At 40.8% G+C, this 19,275-nt stretch overlaps 2 protein-coding genes across 19 annotated transcripts in view; one reads left to right on the top strand and one right to left on the bottom strand.

Moving 5' to 3' along the window:
* Positions 1–12,872, top strand: part of CNOT1 (CCR4-NOT transcription complex subunit 1) — a 103,737-nt gene extending 90,865 nt beyond the window's left edge. For 8 of the 9 annotated variants that reach the window (XM_036832605.1, XM_036832602.1, XM_036832606.1 and 5 more), the window contains 10 exons: positions 1,486–1,734; positions 2,718–2,881; positions 3,093–3,210; positions 4,368–4,469; positions 7,238–7,411; positions 8,359–8,508; positions 9,193–9,373; positions 10,950–11,082; positions 12,218–12,352; positions 12,531–12,872. In XM_036832605.1, coding sequence (XP_036688500.1) covers positions 1,486–1,734; positions 2,718–2,881; positions 3,093–3,210; positions 4,368–4,469; positions 7,238–7,411; positions 8,359–8,508; positions 9,193–9,373; positions 10,950–11,082; positions 12,218–12,352; positions 12,531–12,609 — 1,485 coding nt within the window. In that variant the 3' untranslated portion in view covers positions 12,610–12,872. Of the gene's footprint in view, positions 1–1,485; positions 1,735–2,717; positions 2,882–3,092; positions 3,246–4,367; positions 4,470–7,237; positions 7,412–8,358; positions 8,509–9,192; positions 9,374–10,949; positions 11,083–12,217; positions 12,353–12,530 lie in introns of those variants that run through there. The other variant, XM_036832608.1, reaches the window with a different exon arrangement.
* Positions 12,873–13,708: 836 nt separating this feature from the next.
* Positions 13,709–19,188, bottom strand: SETD6 (SET domain containing 6, protein lysine methyltransferase). 10 transcript variants are annotated; one of them, XM_036832616.1, is made up of 9 exons: positions 18,286–18,389; positions 17,969–18,058; positions 17,741–17,885; positions 17,520–17,661; positions 17,199–17,393; positions 16,948–17,068; positions 15,324–15,504; positions 15,036–15,178; positions 13,709–14,889 (listed from the first exon to the last, which is right to left on the bottom strand). In XM_036832616.1, exons 1-9 carry the CDS (start codon positions 18,310–18,312, stop codon positions 14,584–14,586), a joined length of 1,350 nt encoding a protein of 449 aa, XP_036688511.1. In that variant the 5' UTR covers positions 18,313–18,389; the 3' UTR covers positions 13,709–14,583. The 10 variants fall into 10 exon arrangements, with proteins under 10 accessions (XP_036688511.1, XP_036688513.1, XP_036688504.1 ...); XM_036832618.1 differs by having other exon boundaries at positions 17,199–17,258; XM_036832609.1 differs by lacking the exon at positions 16,948–17,068 and having other exon boundaries at positions 18,286–19,188.
* Between the last annotated feature and the right edge of the window lie 87 nt (positions 19,189–19,275).

Below are 19,275 nucleotides of genomic sequence, written 5' to 3'. Positions count from 1 at the left end.
GTAAAATAAAACACAACACAACAAAACAAAAAAACCTTAAGTATTTAAATGGTGGAGATTTTAATTTTATTTTCTAAATTAAGTACCTTATCTACCTAAAATAGCTTATTTCTGCAGTTCGACCACTGTATTTCTTCAAACTGAGACCAAAGCTTAGGTGTGCCACCAAAGAAAGATGCAAATTAGATCTATTATCAAATAAATGACAATTGAATGTGGAAGAGCTGATTTGAATTTTAGAAGTTGTCAGGAATTGGATTTACTTTTCAAGATGACTAATTTCTTAGTAAATCATACTAAGTAAGTTTCCCCCTTAAAAGAATTGAGGGAATTATAAAAACGTACCCTATTGAAAAGCTGTTACTGCATATTTACAGTTTGATTTCTGATTTGGATAGAGGAATTTCAAATCAATTGGTTTTTGTGATCATTGATATTTCATGGGTATGGATGTGGCACCTGTCTCAGCTCTCTTGTTGGCTTATTTGCTCTTGTTCTCTCCATTTGAAAAAGATAATGTATTATACTTTTCTATTCTCTTTTGAATCCTTTTGAGAATTCCTTTTTTCTTTTTCTGCTCCCTCTTGATCATAGCAGTCTATCCTCATTTCTTCTCCCCCCCTTAGTTTTTCAGATTTCATTGTACAAAGTCCCTTTGCTGGCCTTCTGTTTTTCCTAGGGTATATTATTGTCAGTTCAGCTGTGTTATTGCTTATCAAGGGACATTTAAATTGTTTTAAAGTTTCCAAGATAATGGTCAAGTTTTCATTCTGGGCTTGGTTTCAGCACTGACCTCCTCCCTCTGCAGCCTTAACGCTTGTTACACTGTCTTCTTTTTCTTCTTTCATACTAGCGAAATAACTTTTCTGCTTCACTTCCAAATCATATGTCATAAAATTTGTACTTTATCCTTTCTTTTAAATAAACTTGCCCTTTCCACTTTATCTTAATTTACATTAAAATAGCCAGGTATAATCTGTGAGCATTTTGCTTTGGTACCTATTACTGTATAAATTATTATTTGATTTTCCTAGTGCAGCTAGTTGGAGTTTCAAAAACTTTGTTGTTATTGGTTAAGTCAGTTAGAAGAAATTATGTGAGAAACTAAAATATATGTAACTTAATCTCTTACTTGGGGGAAATACACATTGACCAGAATGTCTTAATATGACTTAATGGGTTACTAAAAGTTGGTTTAATTTGCATAATTAACTTTTGAAATTACTGGCTATGGACTGCTGTTAAAAATTGCCATGTTATTATCTCTCAACTCCCGTCAAACTTAAAACTGAAGGAATTCTGTCATGGATCCTTAATGTAAAAGTCATTTTCCTGACCCTTTTTTTTTTTTTTTTTTTTTTACAAAGTAAGAATCACAAATGTGACAATAGGATTGAATGAAAGAATACTTCTTACATGAAAATTAAAACTTTATTCATGTGTATTATCTCATTGTGCCTTGTAATGTTTTTGTTCCCTTGGTAGATGCACCAGCAAGGAATCCTGAAGACTGATGACCTCATAACAAGGTTCTTTCGTCTGTGTACTGAAATGTGTGTTGAAATCAGTTACCGTGCTCAGGCAGAACAGCAGCACAATCCTGCTGCTAATCCCACCATGATCCGAGCCAAGTGCTATCATAACCTGGATGCCTTTGTCCGACTCATTGCACTGCTGGTAAAGCACTCAGGGGAGGCCACCAACACTGTCACAAAGATTAATCTGCTGAATAAGGTCTGAAATCCTTTCTTGCCTTAGTCTTTGCACACTTGAAGTCTGTATCAGTGGTTCTCGACCCTACAGGGCCCTCAAAACATTTTGTAATATCCCCTTTTCTGTCCAGATATTAAATTCATAGATAATATGTAAACATAATCACCGAGTTTTAGAGGAAGAGTATGGTGCCTTAACTGAAAGACACCCCTCCCCTAAAACAAAACAAAAACATATAATGTATTTTCAGTATGTTAATGTTTGGTAATGAGTACACTAGAAAGTATTTAGGTAGTAATGAGATTTGCCCCCATGTACAGAATCACTGTGAATGAGATGGCTAGACATGTCCACTGATAACAAAAATTGGCAACTCAAATACCATGAGTGACATTGCAGTTGTCTTGATTTTCTGAAAAGGAACAAAGCAGAATTTCTGTTTGATTTATGCAGTGGAATTGCTGGAAATTTGAATGTTAAGATAGTGCAAAAATGAACTTAGAGCTTGGTCTTGGATAATTACAAATGGGCTCACATACATCCCCCACTGTTCAGTGATAAAATCAAGTGGAATGCAGGATAGTTCTTAAATATTTCTGCAACCTAATAGCATACCTGACCTTCCATCTACTAAATGCCAAGAGAAGTATAAATCATTTGCCTCTTGTCAGCTTTATGTCAGACCAGAAAAATTAGGTGGTTTGATTGTGTTAACATGATAAAATATGATGTACCGTGCTGATTTCTAGAGCTTTAGAAAAACTTGTGGAACGTATACATGTCTAGTATACTTCCATATACAGGGGTATGGAAATTCAAAGAAACCATGCAAAATTCTGTAGGGCAAATCAAACCCCAATGCATGGTCCCTTTGGCTACCAGTATGTAATTTTATATTTCCTTTCATGTGGGGCATAACGATGCAAGGTAAAAAAGCATGGCTAGACAGTGGTAAATGAATTATCTTCGTGATTTACAAGCTCTATAATCTGTGTGCTCTGTAGGTCCTTGGTATAGTAGTGGGAGTTCTCCTACAGGATCATGATGTTCGGCAAAGTGAATTTCAGCAGCTTCCCTACCATCGAATTTTTATCATGCTGCTCTTGGAACTCAATGCACCTGAGCATGTATTGGAAACCATTAATTTCCAGACACTTACAGCTTTCTGGTGAGTACTGTTGAATATAATACTGTTAAGGATTTCCTGTTAAGGATTGCTGTTGTAGTGTAGTAAAATTTGAGAAGTAGAACTCTTGTGGATTTGAGGCATGTTGATTCATAATGCAGCTTACATGTTGTCTACTTAATTATATTCATGTATTTTTTTTTTTTTTACCATATTTAAGCTTGTGCTTCTGACTAAGGTTTTCTTCTTTCAGCAACACATTCCACATCTTGAGGCCTACCAAAGCTCCTGGCTTTGTGTATGCTTGGCTTGAACTGATCTCCCATCGGATATTTATTGCAAGAATGCTGGCACATACGCCACAGCAGAAGGTGTGGCTGCAGTTTATCTCCTACAGATGACGACTGTAACTACCTGGGACTTATTAGCACTCTTAGTCATTCAGTAGTCATTGTACTTCTTTCAGGCTTAGTTGGGAGTTCTTACATTTAATGTGGAGTCAAGTCAAGGAGAAAGGCTTAACAAGTACTTGACTGCCTCTGCCTGAAAGCCATTCCTCAATGATTAGGTTCCTGCTTCTCCAAGTTGTTGTGAGTCACCTTATGTCAATCTCTTAAGGGATTTTCAAAAAAAGTTGAAACCTTAGAGCACCTCTGTAGACAGCTATGTAAAACTGAGTAATAGAACTCAGAAACCTGCCAGTTTTACAGGTTCTCTAAATACTAAAGGCTCTCACATTCAGGGTTGAGGACCACTGGTCTCTACTGTATCAGAAAAATTAAGATCAAATTTGAGTAAAGAGTTTTTTAGTCTTAACTGTGAATAAACAGCATGAGAAGTTTCTCTCCCATCTTGCAATTAAATGGCAAATGAGTACTCCAGGAAGTACCCTTGATTGACCGTTCAGATCGGGAGACTGTAACTACTGTGTGTTTAGTAAAAAAGAAAGTGAAATAATCCTTAAATGGATTTCGTTTTGTTTGACAAATAAGTGCATTCCAGGAGGAGGGAAAATATATTGAATAAAAACTACTCCAAAATGAACGTAATTTGTATAATTGGGATATGGTGAGGAGGCCAAGTTTGGGTGAAAATAGAGGATTCATGTTGTAAATTGGATGAGGTTATTTGCCAGGAGTTGAGGAATTGGGAGTGGGAAAATAAATGGTTGAGATCCAGGACTTAAAAGAAATTAAGAAAACAGACCCAAGTTTCTCAGTTGGCTACGTGTTTTGTGTTCTGTCTGGAAGTTCCTCCCCCTATTTAAAATGTTGCTACAGGCACAAGGACCTATATATCCTGGAGTTTCTGGAGCCAGTTTGTTTCAAATATCATTTCCCATTATCTCCATAATTTTGCTTACTCCTTTCTCGAGCCAGTCAGTCTTTAAGAGAAGTACTAATGTCCATATTCTCTAGCTATATGAAGAAGATAATAAAGTCACAGTGTAGCTGCTTGGGCAACTTGTTTGGTGGCAGGACGGCAGCTGACTGAGGATAATTATGACTCATACCTTTCTTTCTTTCAGGGATGGCCTATGTATGCACAGCTACTGATTGATTTATTCAAATATTTAGCGCCTTTCCTTAGAAATGTGGAACTCACCAAACCTATGCAAATCCTCTACAAGGTAATTAATTTGGAGTTCTAAAATTAAAATAATTAAAACTTAACACTTAAAGCAGTTAAAAACACTTAAACACGAAAACACTTAAACACTTCAGCTGGGAATATGAGGTCTAATGTTTGTTTTTATCATTAAGCTTTATATATTTTTATATATATATATAAAATTTATTTATTTTTGGCTGTGTTGGGTCTCCACTGCTGCACGGGCTTTCCCTAGTTGTGTCAAGCAGGGGCTACTCTTCGTTGCGGTGCATGGGCTTCAGTAGTTGTGGCTCGTGGGCTGTAGCGTGCAGGCTCAGTAGTTGTGGCACACGGGCTTAGTTGCTCCACAGCATGTGGGATCTTCCCAGACCAGGGTTCAAACCCGTGTCCCCTGCATTGGCAGGCGGATTCTTAACCACTGCACCACCAGGGATGTCCCTATCATTAAGCTTTTAAAGTATAACATATATTCAGAAAAGTACAAAAATCAAACATATCTGCATAACCAGTACTTGATCATAAGGCATTCATATGTTCATATATGTGTATACCAGTTAACTCTTCCAGAAGCACATTAGAATTACTATTTCTCCCCATCCTTACCATACTTGAAATTGTTTTTCGTTTTAGTCATTTTGTCAGTTGTGCAGTAGGATCTCATTGTGGATTTAATTTGCATTTCCTTGATTTCTTAATGAGATTTTTGTGGCCATTTGGGTATCCTCCTTTTGTGATGTTCTTCTTCCAGCCTTGTGGTCATATTCCTATTGGATTATCTGGGTTTTTCTTATTTATTTTAACAGGGATTCTTTATGTATTCTGGAGGTAAGCCCTTTGTTGATGTATATTCAAACATCTACTCTTGTGGCTTGCCTTTTCACTCTGTTAAAAGTAATATGTCTTTTGAGGGATGGAAGCTTTAAATTTAATGTAGTCAAAATTACCAGTTTTCTTCTTTTATTATATGTTGCTTTTTGTGTCTTGGGTAAGAAATCTTTGCCAATCTCAAATTGCATTCCGTTCTGCACGTGCCTGCCCCCTGCCCAAGAAGCCATTAATTCTGGCTTTTACATTTACATTTAAAAAGAAAACTTTATTTTTGTGAATAATGAGGTTCATTTCCTCCCCCTTCCTTACACTCTCCAGCCCAGTAAGTATGGTAAGGTTTTTCAGCACCATTTTTATAGTTCTTCATTTCCTGTTCAATTGATTTGGCAGCTGTGTCAAAATAGTTGACTATGTATATATGGGTACCTCTCTAGTTGATCTGTTTATCTGTTCTTAGGGCAATATCAAACTGTCTTGGTTGTAAGACTTACTGTAAAGCTAGTGTAATCAGGTAGAGTAAGCCCTAATTACTCTAATAATTCAAAAAGGACTTCAACTTTGCTCTCTCGTAACATTATTTTGGCTATTCTGTATCACTTGCAGTCCCATAAAAACTTTGTAATCAGCTTTTCTTCTAAAAACTTGCTGGGATTTAAATTGAGATTGCACTGAATACGTAGATCAGTTTGGAGAAAATAGACATCTTAATAATAATATTGAAGCTTTCAATTCATGTATATCTCCATTTAGTTGTTAGGTCTTTAATTTTCCTCTGCAATGCTTTCCTTAGACATATTCCCAGATATTGATGTTTTTGTGGAATTGTATAATGTTTTTGTAAATCTGTAGTTTTGTTTTGCAGATACCATTATCTGGTTAAGGATATGCCCTTCTATTCATAATTTGCTGATAGTTTTTAAATCATTTAAATGGGTATTGAATTTTATTGGATGCTTTCTTGAATTCAAGATCATGTAATTTTTTTTTTTTTGGTCAATGTTTTAAATCCATTAATTTTCACATGCTTAAACTGCCATTATATTCATTTGTGGATCATTTGGTTGTGATATGTCACTGATTTCCATTTATATTATTTAGGGTTTTTTTTTTTAATTTTTATGTCACATTTTGGTATCAAGGTTATGCTAGTCTCATTGAAAGGGTTGGAAAATGGTCTCTTTTTCTATTAAGATTGTGAATAGTGTTAATTTTTCCTTAAATATTTGTAAGGATTTGCCAGTAAAGCCATCTAGGCCTAGTGTTTCTTTGCAGGAAGGGTTTTAGCAACATGTTTAACTTCTTTATTATAAAGTACTATTCAGATTTTCTTTTTTTGTTTGGGCTTTGGTAAGTTGGATTTTAAGTAATTTGTGTACTTTATCTGAATTGTCAAGTTTATTAGCATAAAATTGCTTAATATTCTCTTAAACTGTCTTTCACATCTGTAGGAATTAGTGATGATACTTGTTCATTCCTGCTACTGGTATTGTGTTTTCTCCATCAGTCTTGGTAGGGTTTATCAGTTTTATTAATCTTTTCACAGAACCAACTTCTGGTCTAACTTTGATTTCCATTCTCCACCCCCATACTTTAAAAAATTTTAAATTGATTTCTGCTCTTTTTCTTCTACTTACTTTGGTTTTCAGTAGCTGTCCTTTTTCTGATTTTTGAAGATAGAAGCTTATATCATTGCTTTTATTTTTTGTTTCTGTCTGGCCTCTTCTAGCACATGCATCCAAGATTATAAACTCTGGGTACCTAGTTTTTCATGATTTCCAGATGTAGATATTTTGATAAATCACTTGTGATATTATTGCTAGTGTTAATTAAAGCCTGCATACATATGATGCTTTTGCCTTTTTTTTTTACTTCAATTAAATTCATAATAGTAAAAATGCTACTCCCAGTTTCTTACTTAATGTAGAAACAGCCAATGTTTTTCTTGTTTTTTAAAAATAGGGCACTTTAAGAGTGCTGCTGGTTCTTTTGCATGATTTCCCTGAGTTCCTTTGTGATTACCATTATGGATTCTGTGATGTGATCCCACCTAATTGTATCCAGCTAAGAAATCTGATCCTGAGTGCCTTCCCAAGAAACATGAGGCTCCCAGACCCATTCACTCCTAATCTGAAGGTAAAGTTCTAAACAGTTCAAGGAAAAAGCAAGTTTTATCTTAGTATTTTAGTCCTTTCTCCAGTAAGTGGGGTATTTGCTGTCCCCAGCACACACACCTACAAGTTATTTTAAGGGTGCTCTTTGGGGGAAGCTGTCATGTTATTAAGCCTGATAAAGTATGATACTGCTGCTGCATATTGATTCACAGTATTCGTCTAGTTGCTGTTTTCAGTTTTGATATTAAATTTAGCTATATTTACAGAACCTCAACCTAGGTATTGGGCCAGTCATTTGCTGGGTGGCCCCAGTGGCACAGAATTGCAGAATAGACACTTGAAATGTCATAATTCACAGGTGTTTTGGATTTGTGTACTTGTGTTTTGTTTAAATTATCAGAAGGAGAGAAGGGACTGTTTTAAAAATCATACCACCCTGACATGGCTATTGTAATTTTTATGTATTTTTTTACTCTTCTTTTCACATGCATTTTTTTTTTAAAGTAGCAAGTACAATGTCTTGTTCTGCTTGGGGCATCTTTTCAAAGACTAGGGCTCTTGGTGAGCAAGGAATCTCATTCTGTACTCTTGTTTTGAAATCCAATTCCAGGAAAAACACAATTAGTGGTATCAACTAGACTTCTCTACAAAAGGTACCTATCATGCCTTATTTTAAGAATGAGAAAATAGTATAGAATGAGAGATTACTATCATTTTGTATATGGGTACCTTTAATTATAAGAATCTATTTCTTCTAATTAAAGATGAGTAATAACACTTTGCTGTACAGCAGAAATTAACACATTGTGCTGTACTTCAATAAAAATTTCTTAAAAAGATTGATTACTCTTCAAGATGTAAAGTGTATAACTTTAGAAAAACAATCCAACTACTTTCTAGCATAGATACAGTTTGCCGTTAAGGCCTACAGATGCTTCTGATTATGATTCTTGTATTTGTTTGTGGCAGGTGGATATGTTGAGTGAAATTAACATCGCACCCCGGATTCTCACCAATTTTACTGGAGTGATGCCACCCCAGTTCAAAAAGGATTTGGATTCCTATCTTAAAACTCGATCACCTGTCACTTTTCTTTCTGATCTGCGCAGCAACCTACAGGTTAAGTGGTTTGACTTAAACTCTTGGTTGTGTCTTTCACTTTGTATGCACAATTCTATGTGTGGTCTCTTGTAAGTTAGTCTTTTCAACCTGCTTTAAAGGTTTTAAAGCACATTGTCATTTTTAATGGTTGGATGAGATTAACTGGATTATACATTTTACCAGTGACAAGCTATATAGCCTTGGAAGAGGCAGCCAGGGAATGGACTGGTTTTCTGTAAGAGAAGATTGCTGATAATCATCCCCTACTCCGAGACTCCTCTAAGTAAATGGATTCTGGTTCAATTTGCTGTATAGAAATTGATTGAGGCTGTATTATCTTTCCAGTCTTTCCATACCAAGAAACCACATGTTTTTCCCTCTCCAAATCTTTTTTATAAGTGAGATAGTGCATATTTTGACTTTATAAACTTTATTTTTGTGCTGGTAACTGTCAAAGCTTTGGTTTCCCAAGGGAAATCATATTTCTGTTGTTGACACAACTACCCTTGTGCAACTGTGTATTTGTTAAATAACCTCACAAATTCAAGCAGATTTCTAAAATTTAAGTCACAGAGGATATTGGGAACAGTTCAGCTTTTCTATGAAAGGCATAAAAAGGGTTCTTAGAAATATCGGTGCCTAAATCCGATGCCTAAGTCCTCTGTGACAGTAAGTCAGGAGCTTTCTGTTTTGTTCATTTAGGTATCCAATGAGCCTGGTAATCGCTACAACCTCCAGCTCATTAATGCACTGGTGCTCTATGTAGGGACTCAGGCCATTGCACACATCCACAACAAGGGCAGCACACCTTCAATGAGCACGATCACCCACTCTGCTCACATGGACATCTTCCAGAACCTGGCTGTGGACTTGGACACTGAAGGTGAGTGAAGCCAGCTAGTTCTCAGAGTCAAGTTTTGTGCACATTTTGTCACAGTCTGGTCCCAAAAATACTTTAAGCCACAATAGAGAATGTTCTGTCAATATGGTTATGGGTCTGGCTGGTTATTTTATCTTGAATTCGATCGTATTTGCTCAATGCAGAAGACACAGAAAAGCATAAAGGAAAAAAACCGTCCAGAATCCTTACCGCATCAGTTAATATTTCAGTGTGTATGACTGTAGTATTTTTCTTTTTTAGTGTGAAAATAAACATGTTCTTTTTACTAGCCTCTCTTTAAAAATAGGCTCATGTTACTTTTTTTGTTAGCCTGCCTTTTATCCCAACATTTATTGATGCCTCTTTGCCAGGCAATATGTTAAATATTAAATGTGTAAAGATTAATGAATAGAACTTCCCCTACCTGCTCTGCAAAAAAGTTCACAGTATAATTCCTATTGTAGGTTGCATCTTGCTTGGTTGAACTACAGATTTTTGTGTTCTGTGTAGTAGGTGGTGTGGTGACCAACGATATAGTCCTGCTCAGCCTAACACGCATACACTTTAGGAGGATGCCTACTTTAACTTCGCTGTGGATTTTTGAGAGGCTAATTTTGAGTATATACTACTTGCCTATTTGTAGGAGGGGGTTTGAGACAGCTTAAAATCAAGATTTAACACAAATGAATACCATTACATCCAGAGCCCAACAAAAAAAGTGGATAGCCTTTAAGTAAGTGTTAAAGCTCACTGTGATGGCCTTACAAACCTCAGTAATATCAAGCAGAGGGAGACAACCAAATCCAATTAATACTTATTCCAATAAAGTTTAAACTAGCATTTCTCAAAGTATAGTCTGGGAACCCTTAGTGGATTATCCCCAAGACCATTATAGAAGGGTCATGAGGGACTTCCCTGGTGGTCCAGTGGGTAAGACTCCACGCTTCCAATGCAGGGGGCCCTGGTTTGATCCCGGGTTGGGGAACTAGATCCCGTATGCATGCAGCAACTAAGGAGCCAGCATGCTGCAACTAAGACCCAGTGCAGCCAAAATAAATATATAATAAATAAATAAATATTTTAAAAAAAGAAGAAGAAGAAGGGCTGTGGGGTTAAAACTATTTTAATAATAAAAAGACATTTGCTTTTTTTCACACTCATATTGTCACAAGTGTACAGTGACGGTTTCCAGAGGCCACATGAAATAACCATACTGGAACAGATTGAACATAAGGGCAGAAATGAGAATCCAGCAGAATGTGAAACAGTGACACTCTTCTCTAAGTTTCTCAGGGGGAAATACTTAAATTTTTTATTAACAGGTTATCTTAATATGCAGTAGGTCTCTTATTTTTAAATAGACTAATATTTTTAACTACAATTTTTTTAATGTGAAAAAATAGTGAAATAAACCCCACAGAAATGAACTCTTTGGGGCCCTGAGCACCACTGGTTGAAACCAAAGGATAATTTGAGAACCTGTATCAGAAATGCAAATCCAGCCAGTCAGAATTATTTGTCTTCTCACTTTGGCCTTTCAGAGCAAATTCTCGCTAAGCTGGGTTTTGTTAATATCTAGGTCGGTATCTCTTCTTGAATGCAATTGCAAATCAGCTGCGGTACCCAAATAGCCACACTCACTACTTCAGCTGCACCATGCTCTACCTTTTTGCAGAGGCCAACACTGAAGCTATCCAAGAACAGATCACAAGGTAAGAGAGAGGTCTGTTTTTCAGAGGGTTCTAAATGGAGCCTCTTCCCCTTTATTATGAATTCTGAGTGGTTTTTGCCCTATGCATTCCATGTTCACTGAGCATCTTACATGTGTTAAAGAGTTGTGAACGAAATGGGCATGGTTCTGCCCTCCTGATAGTCTGATGGATGCAAAAAAAAATCACAAGTAGAGAATTACTAATCACTGCTGAAACAAGTTTTCAACGAAAGGTGCAGCATTTTGATAGACGAGGAGTTTTTGTCAGGTGGTGGTGTCAGCATATTTAACCAGTCCTGAAACACCCAGGCCTTTTAAAGGCCATGTTAAAGAACTTAGACTTGTCATTACCTCTGGGTTGGAAGGTTTTAAGCAGGAGAAATAACAGGATCATACGTGTATTTTACTAACAATAGTTAGGAATCTGTTGCAGATTGCTTGGACTATGTACAGCATTGGAGATCAGGAAATGGGTACATCCTCGTGAGAGATGCATACACAAACTTAAAAAACTGGACCAGACTTGTTAAACTTGCCCCTCCACCTAATAGTAGTTTCTGAGTATTAGTATTCCTTAGGTTTATATACTAAAAATTAACTAGTGTTTTATTATTAGATGTTTAGATGGTAAAAGTCCTATTTTGTGGACTATATAAAGCTTTAGTGAACTTCCTCTAACTTAAATCTTTGTTCTTGTGCTTTATTACATCCTTAGAGTAAATTTAGAAGTACAATCGGTTAGATCAAAGGATGTGAAGAATTATCCCACCCAATTTACAGATGTACTACTAGTAGTAAAATTCTTATTTCCTATTTACTTTCATTGAGTATGTATTCTTTTAAGTGATTATCTTCTCTGTGTCGTGTAATCTATTATCCTTTACCTTAACTTAGTCTTCTAGGCTCAGTAATGGGAAGAGGAGGGATTCAAACCCATGTTTGTTATGTAATTCTAAAATCTACCTGCATTTAACCATTCTATAGAAAAGAATCCACCTGCCTTTTGTAAAGCTAACAACTTTTGCATGTAGTGTAATAATCAGGGAAAAAGTGTTAGGAAAAAAGACAAATGGAGAAGTGGTCATGAACTTGTATGTTTCTCTGTGCATTGACTGACTTTTTCTTCCCTTCTCCAGGGTTCTTTTGGAACGGTTGATTGTAAATAGGCCACATCCTTGGGGTCTTCTTATTACCTTCATTGAGCTGATTAAAAATCCAGCGTTTAAGTTCTGGAACCACGAGTTTGTACACTGTGCCCCAGAAATTGAAAAGTGAGTTAAAAGTAATTTTTAAATTGTTCCATTCTTAAGACAGAAGAATGAGAATCATATGATGGCTCCAGCTTGGGTGGGTGATTAAGAAGGCCATAGTAACCAAAATTAATGAGATGCAAGGTTTTAGTCAGGCCTGAAGTTTTCTCACAAACTTGTAACTGTCTCCATTCTTCAGGTTATTCCAGTCTGTCGCACAGTGCTGCATGGGACAAAAGCAGGCTCAGCAAGTAATGGAAGGGACAGGTGCCAGTTAGATGGAACCACATCTCTGTTGTAAATTTGTCAGCCTGGAGGTCCCACTGTACCAAGTTCATAAACTGGCTGAAGATCCTTTCAGCTCTTCCTGACTTTTCCGGCCCTTTGGTCTCGGGTATCTGACCCAATTACTGTTTGGGTCAGCTTCCTGTCTATGTGGACACGTTCCAAATTTAAATGCATTTTTTTGACTCCTGGCCAACATTTAGAAGATGCTGTGAATATCATTTTGAACTTGTGTAAATATATGAAAGAGAAAACCTTTGTCTGGAACTTCTTGGGTTTGTGCAAAATGAGTCCAAGGCAAGTAGATAAACTGGTGGTACCTACTTCCCAGCTTATAAATTGAGGAGGCTGATGATGCCATGCACTTGTTGGGGGGGGGGGGTGGGCATAGCTCCATGTCATCTGACATTCCTGGTGTCCCAAACAATAGCAGGAAAGCCAGTTTAAATACTATGTGACTTATTTTTTTAAAATATGGATGGGGACCTTGAAAATCACAAAGTTGTGAAAAAATGTGGATGTGTAGAATTTGGTATGCCAGGAAACATGGGAAGAGTTCACAGTTGAGATCCCGTGGATTTTTATTTTGTCTCTTCCCCAAATCTAAAGCTGGCTGCTGGCAGAGCATCATTTTTTCTGCTGGAGAACACATCCCCTTGGGCCCTGTGAGACACTTCTTTTTATAAAAGGAAGCCAAACCAGGCCTAAAGTTCCCCCATCTCTCTCCTGATAACTTGTAAACTGTGCGGAAAGGAACCAAATATTCTGAATTGCCCTTCCCCATTATCCCAATGAATGGCCATACAGACTAAGCTGAACAACAACAAAGTCAAAAGGACCAATACAGCCCCTTTTGTAAGGATTTTGAATGTTTTGTAAATGTATTGGTCCATGTGTTGTATTTTGTAGCCTTCCTAGTTCCTGGGCTTTAGCTTCCCTACTTCTTGTATGTGTATGCATACTGTAGTCAAACATTAAAGTCATGACACACACACGAGTCCACTGTGCCTTTCTCAGTAGCGGCCAGTGCTGGTGGTGAGGAGGAAAGTGGACCACCCAGCCTTCCCATTGGGGCACACCAACTTTTGCTGAATGGTAGGTTTTCCTACTACCAGTTTGACATCTTTAAACAAACAAGGAAGTGATTTTTGTGTAGTGTTGTTTTCCTTTTCCTTTCCAACAGTGAAAAATTATTGGAGCAGGTTTCTATGATTAAACAATTTCAAAATGCCCATTTAAAAACATCCTTTACCCTCATGGTGTTTCAATATTTTTTTTTAACATCTTTATTGGAGTATAATTGCTTTACAATGTTAGATATAATTTTTAAAAGGAGTAGGTATATATTTAAAACTTCTATCTAATATATACCTTACCTTTCATGACTGTCAAGTTTTATGGCCAGAGAGGACAAAGAGGTTCAAGATTAAATAGTAGAAATCTTACATGGGGACTTGAATGTCATTGGTGTCTTAAGGGTGAGTTGTGCCATCTAGGCTGCTTAAGGAATTTAAACAAACAATTGCTCAGAGTCCCAGTGACACAGCTTATTAAATCCTCCAACAGGAAACAGTTGTTAAAAAAGGGAAAGTGACTTGTTCAAAATAGACCTGGATTTGAACCAGGTCTACTTTCAAAGTAAGTCCATGTTGTTAAATGCCAGACTACAACAAAATGTATCACTATCACATTTCTGCTAACTTTGGATCATACTGAGAACCAAACAGCTATAAAATTTATTAGTGTTCATAACAATAAGCAGCAGTTCCCACGTCTACTGTTTCCTTCAGCATGTCACTCTTACCTTGGAATTCATCCTAGACAACAGTTTTGCTACTTTTCCTTTTGGTATTTAGTATGAAATGCAAAACAAAAGGTCCAAATTATCCTTCTTTTCAAGCATCAGTGCGTACCAGCTTAGCAGAAAGTTCTTCTTCTGGACATTCCTTCAGGAAAAAGGGAACCTGCTAATTTGTCAGTTCCAACAATTGGTGTAAGATCATCTTCTGACCATAACGAACCTGTAAGGCTTGCTGTTCCCTCCAGCTGAGTGTGGCGTAGACCTCCTTATTACTGAGTAAATCTTGCTCAGCTTTTAAGTCTGTGGCATAGGTTTGCAGGGTCAACAAAACGCTGTCCCGAAGAAGCTGTCTCCATGATGCTTTGAGTTTAGGGATATTTGTGATTGTCAGGCTGTCCTCTTCCCTTCTATCATCTCCCCGTCCATCCTGGTCTTTAAATTCTCTGAACTCCTCAGCAGGCATGCACAGTACCTAGAAGCAACCATGGGGCCCTTTACTTGCGTATTTCCAAAATTGATTTAGAGAAGCCAACCTATCCTGACAGCATTTAAGTGTCCTCTCCATCCATGCCACCTTTCCTCGCACCTAGATCTAAATACTTATTTTGAGCAATTTACCTTGAGTGTCATGGCCAGTTCCTCTTCTGTCAGCACCTCCTCCCACCCAATCACAAAGGCTCCCTCTTCCCCTACCATCTCCAGTTTGCATAAGAAATCCCAGCGTTCATACAGTAGGAGCCTTTCAGCTTCAACTTCTGTTCCTGTAGACAGAAAGTACTGGTGTGAAAGTCAGTATACCCAAGAGTTCATTTCTCCTTAGTCTACAAAAAGGGAGCAACTACTATTGGCAGAGCACCTGGGGCAGGGATGGAGACATACACCAGTGTCCAAGGTTTAATCACTCACCCTGTAACGCTGCTTCACGAACCGTCACCATCTGAATGTCAGCCGTGTCATCCGTGTTGTCAGGATACGGTTCAGCAAAACCATACATGTGAATCAACTGCCAGTTAGCCATTTGCCCGTAAGTGTTGAAAATCTCATGGCCTTTAGGAATGGGCTGAGTGGCCACCATCCGAAGACAATTCTGGGGTGGAAGGGAGAAGCTGGGGCCAGGCCCTTCCCAGGCCAGCCTCATGAAGATTACTTCCCTCCTAGGAGGGTACAGTTCAGTGATAGGACTGACGCTATACCTACCAACAGTCTACCTTTTGTTCTTGTTAAGATCCTGTACTGTAGAATAAAAGTGGTGCGGCTTACAAAGGTCAAAGGTCATCCCAATGGCTTAGTAGGTAATCTCTGCTCAGTCATCCATCTCACAAACACTTAAAAAGTTGCTAGCTTTGGGGACTTCTCTGGTGGTCCAGTGGTTAAGAATCCGCCTTCCAATGAAGGGGACGCAGGTTTGATCCCTGGTGAGGGAACTAAGATCCCACATGCCACGGGACAGCTAAGCCTACACACCACAACTAGAGAGAAGCCTGTGCACAGCAACAAAGAGGCCGTGTGACACAACTAAGACCCGACAGCCAAAAAAAAAAGTTGCTAGCTTTACAAAAATTAAGAATTAGGGACTTCCTGCAGTCCAGTGGTTAAGACTTCTGGGGCCCAGGTTCAATCCCTGGGTGGGGAACTAGGCTCTGCACAGTGTGGCAAAAAACAAACAAAACCAAAAACCGAAACACCCAGATCAAAGTAGGAACAGCAAATGGACACAACCTTTTAAAAGTAATAGCCAGGGACTTCCCTGGTGGCACAGTGGTTAAGAATCCGCCTGCCAATGCAGGGGACACAGGTTCGATCCCTGGTCCAGGAAGATCCTACATACCACGGAGCAACTAAGCCCGTGCACCACAACTACTGAGCCTGCGCCCTAGAGCCTGCGAGCCACAACTACTGAGCCCATGTGCCTAGAGCCCGTCCTCCGCAATGAGACGCCCACACACCACAACGAACAGTAGCCCCCCGCATGCTGCAACTAGAGAAAGCCTGCATGCAGCAACAGACCCAACACAGCCAAAAATAAATTTTATTTTAAACAGCCATTTCCTAATTTTTAATTCCATAAACTTAGATCTTTTTTTGCAACTTTCCACTTAGCAAATAGAATTGATATAAACACAGCCTTGGTATCATCTTAAACCGGTCTTAAGAACATCCCCTCTTCTGAAAAGTATTGACACTATGGCTGTTCCAGATTGCTGTCCACAGGGCCCGGAAACAATCTTGGCTCACTGGCACCGCACAGACCAACCAACCTATAGAACCAAATCAGTGAGGGTGCAAGGTTTATCAGAGGATTAACCCCAGCTTTCTTGGAAGGTTATGAGATGTTTTATGTTCAGACGATTTCAGTGGAATACGCAAAGTACACAGAGGAGGAGGTAATTCCACCTACACATTTTTAGTTATGAGGAGAATGGAGCCTGTTTAGCTCAACTGCCAGGCCAGCATAAGTGACACACCGGTTTGAATCAAATGCCCAATCATCGATGCACATAAGAACAAGAACTGGGAGAGATCCACTCACTGGAGAGTATTCTAGATTGGCATTGTGATTGGCTAAGTGGTTTAGTACGTCTGCAGCAGGCACCATCAAAGGGGAGTTTGGCTCCTTTTCATCCTCCTCTTCCTCCAGTGGTTCCTGAAAGCTGCCACAGAGAGAACTTTGCTAAAGCCCAGTGCAGGGTGAGAAGCGAGTGGGGGTTCACTGTTCTTTCCCTTCTGGTCCCTCAACAAAGTTCTAAAAAAACGGTCCTTTTTAAGGCTCCGCTCACTGACCTGTAGGCCATCACAAGAGCCACGAGCTGGCGGTAGAGTTCCAGACAGCGCACCCTGGGGCTGAAAAGATCGGGGTGGGCTTCCATGAAGGGCAGCACGATGGAATAATACTCGCTGCGGATGCTGGCCAAATCCTTCTCCACAGCCTCGGGTACGCCGGTGCCCTGCAGCAATCGCCGGCGCTCCTCCTCTGGCCTGCAGTGACACCCCCACCCAGGTTCTTCACACCACCTACCGGGACTAGCGCTTGGGACCCGTGTCCCACGGGCAGGGCGGTTCGAGCCAGGCTACCTACGGTGCTGCCCCTCCTACGGCTCTCACCAGAACATGGGGTGCTCCAAGCGGCCCAGCTCGGGCCACAGCGCAAAGTAGGGGCTCCAGGGCGAGGCCGGGGCCTGCAGCTCGTGGAGCAGCGCCAGCAGCAGCGGCACCCATCCCGACTGGCTCTGCAGCGCGCCTCGCTCTGAGGGAGACAAAGAGGTTAGGGCCCCGGCCGGTCCCGCAGGCCCGCCTCGGCGTCCCACCCCCGCCGGCGTGCCCACCTCGCTCCAGCAGACCGCTGATTGAGCAGGTGTGCTGCGATAGGAGTGCGGCCCGCGGCACCGCGAACAGCAGCTCCCCGGGCTGCACGCTCTCCCGGGCCACCATGCCGTAGCCGGCCACCGTGCCCTGCCGGCTCACCGCCACCTGAGCAGGGAGAGCGGCCGGTCAGAGCTAGACCGCGTCCGCTTCCCCGCCGCGCCAGCCTCCACCCCGCCCCCCCCACTCACCTTGGGACTCAGCTCCAGTCCCACCCGCCGGCACCAGCTCAGGAAGCCGGCCACCGGGGCCGGGTCCTCGCTGTCCGCAAGCCCTGCCACCTGAGATAAGCAAGCGCAGTGGCGTTGCCCCGCCCGGAAGAGCTCGCTGGGGGCGGAGAAGACGGCGGCGCGCGCGCGGAGGAAAGGCCGGGGTTGGGGGAGGGGATGTGGAGCGCGGCAAATGACCCGCGGCAGGGCGCGCAGCCGCGTGCGGGACGGCGCCGCGGACGGGGGAGCGGCGAGGCGCGGCGGAGAGGGGTGCGCCTGCGTCTGTCGCCACAACTCACCCGCCGGCGCTTCGTCTGGGTCGCCATGGTCCAAGGGCGCGCAACCCCGCGACTCCGCAGCCCCGCGCAGGCGCTTCCGGCGTCCGGGGGCGGGACTCTCAGAGGCGGGGCCTATGTTCCCGCCCCGGGACCACGTGACGTTCGTTTCGACTTCCACGCGGAAGATGAGTGGGGGTTTGCACCTGGTCGTACGACCCCTGCTGAGAACATCCTTGAGGCCGGGTCTCCCCACTTGGGTGTAGAAAACGTTCCGCCGGGTGCAGGAAGATGTGTTCCCTTGCCGCCTTGAGCCTGGTCTGAGCCAGGCGCAACCCTTCCCAGTCTTGGTCTGTGACAGCTGAAACCCCTCGGGGTAGAAGTCCGGTTGAAGTGCAAAATCCCGTTTCTGGATAAGAAGGGAAGGCCTCGCGGGAGGCTGGCTGGGAGCGCAATTAGAGCAGTTTGTGCACGTGTTTCGGAGTGGTGTGGTCAGGGCTCCCAGAACTACTGATAGAATAGACCCGCTCAGTTTTTCATCTTCTGCGTAGCACATGGAGGGGCTTATTTTTATTTACTTGCTTCTTTAGTTGCTGACACACAGCAGGAACTCAATATCTATTTATTGGATAAATGGCTGAGTAAATGAATCAGAAATGGTGGTTAAACATGGGGAAATAGCATGCCGTTAAATTTAAGAAAATGAGGCGGCGAATATAGAGGTTACAGGTCTGGGTTTTGAAGTCAAATACTGTTAAGGCCACCTCCCAGCTTGGCCTCTTATTAGGGCAAATTCAGTTTCCTCAACTGTGAAACTAAGATAATTAGTATCTACCCTATGGAATTAATGTAAGGACTGGTAAGATAATGTGACAAGATATGGAAATACAGAGATAGATGGAAATGCCTGTCTTCACTCTGAACGGTCAACCCCACCTAAACAAACCCAAGAAGCACCAGCCTCACGAGCTTAAACATTCTGTCTCTACCAAAGCTTCTCATGATGGGCATGGC

This window comes from Balaenoptera musculus, chromosome 19 (assembly GCF_009873245.2).
Source record: "Balaenoptera musculus isolate JJ_BM4_2016_0621 chromosome 19, mBalMus1.pri.v3, whole genome shotgun sequence".
Classification (NCBI taxonomy): domain Eukaryota; kingdom Metazoa; phylum Chordata; class Mammalia; order Artiodactyla; family Balaenopteridae; genus Balaenoptera; species Balaenoptera musculus.
This window is presented reverse-complemented; position numbering and strand designations above follow the sequence as displayed.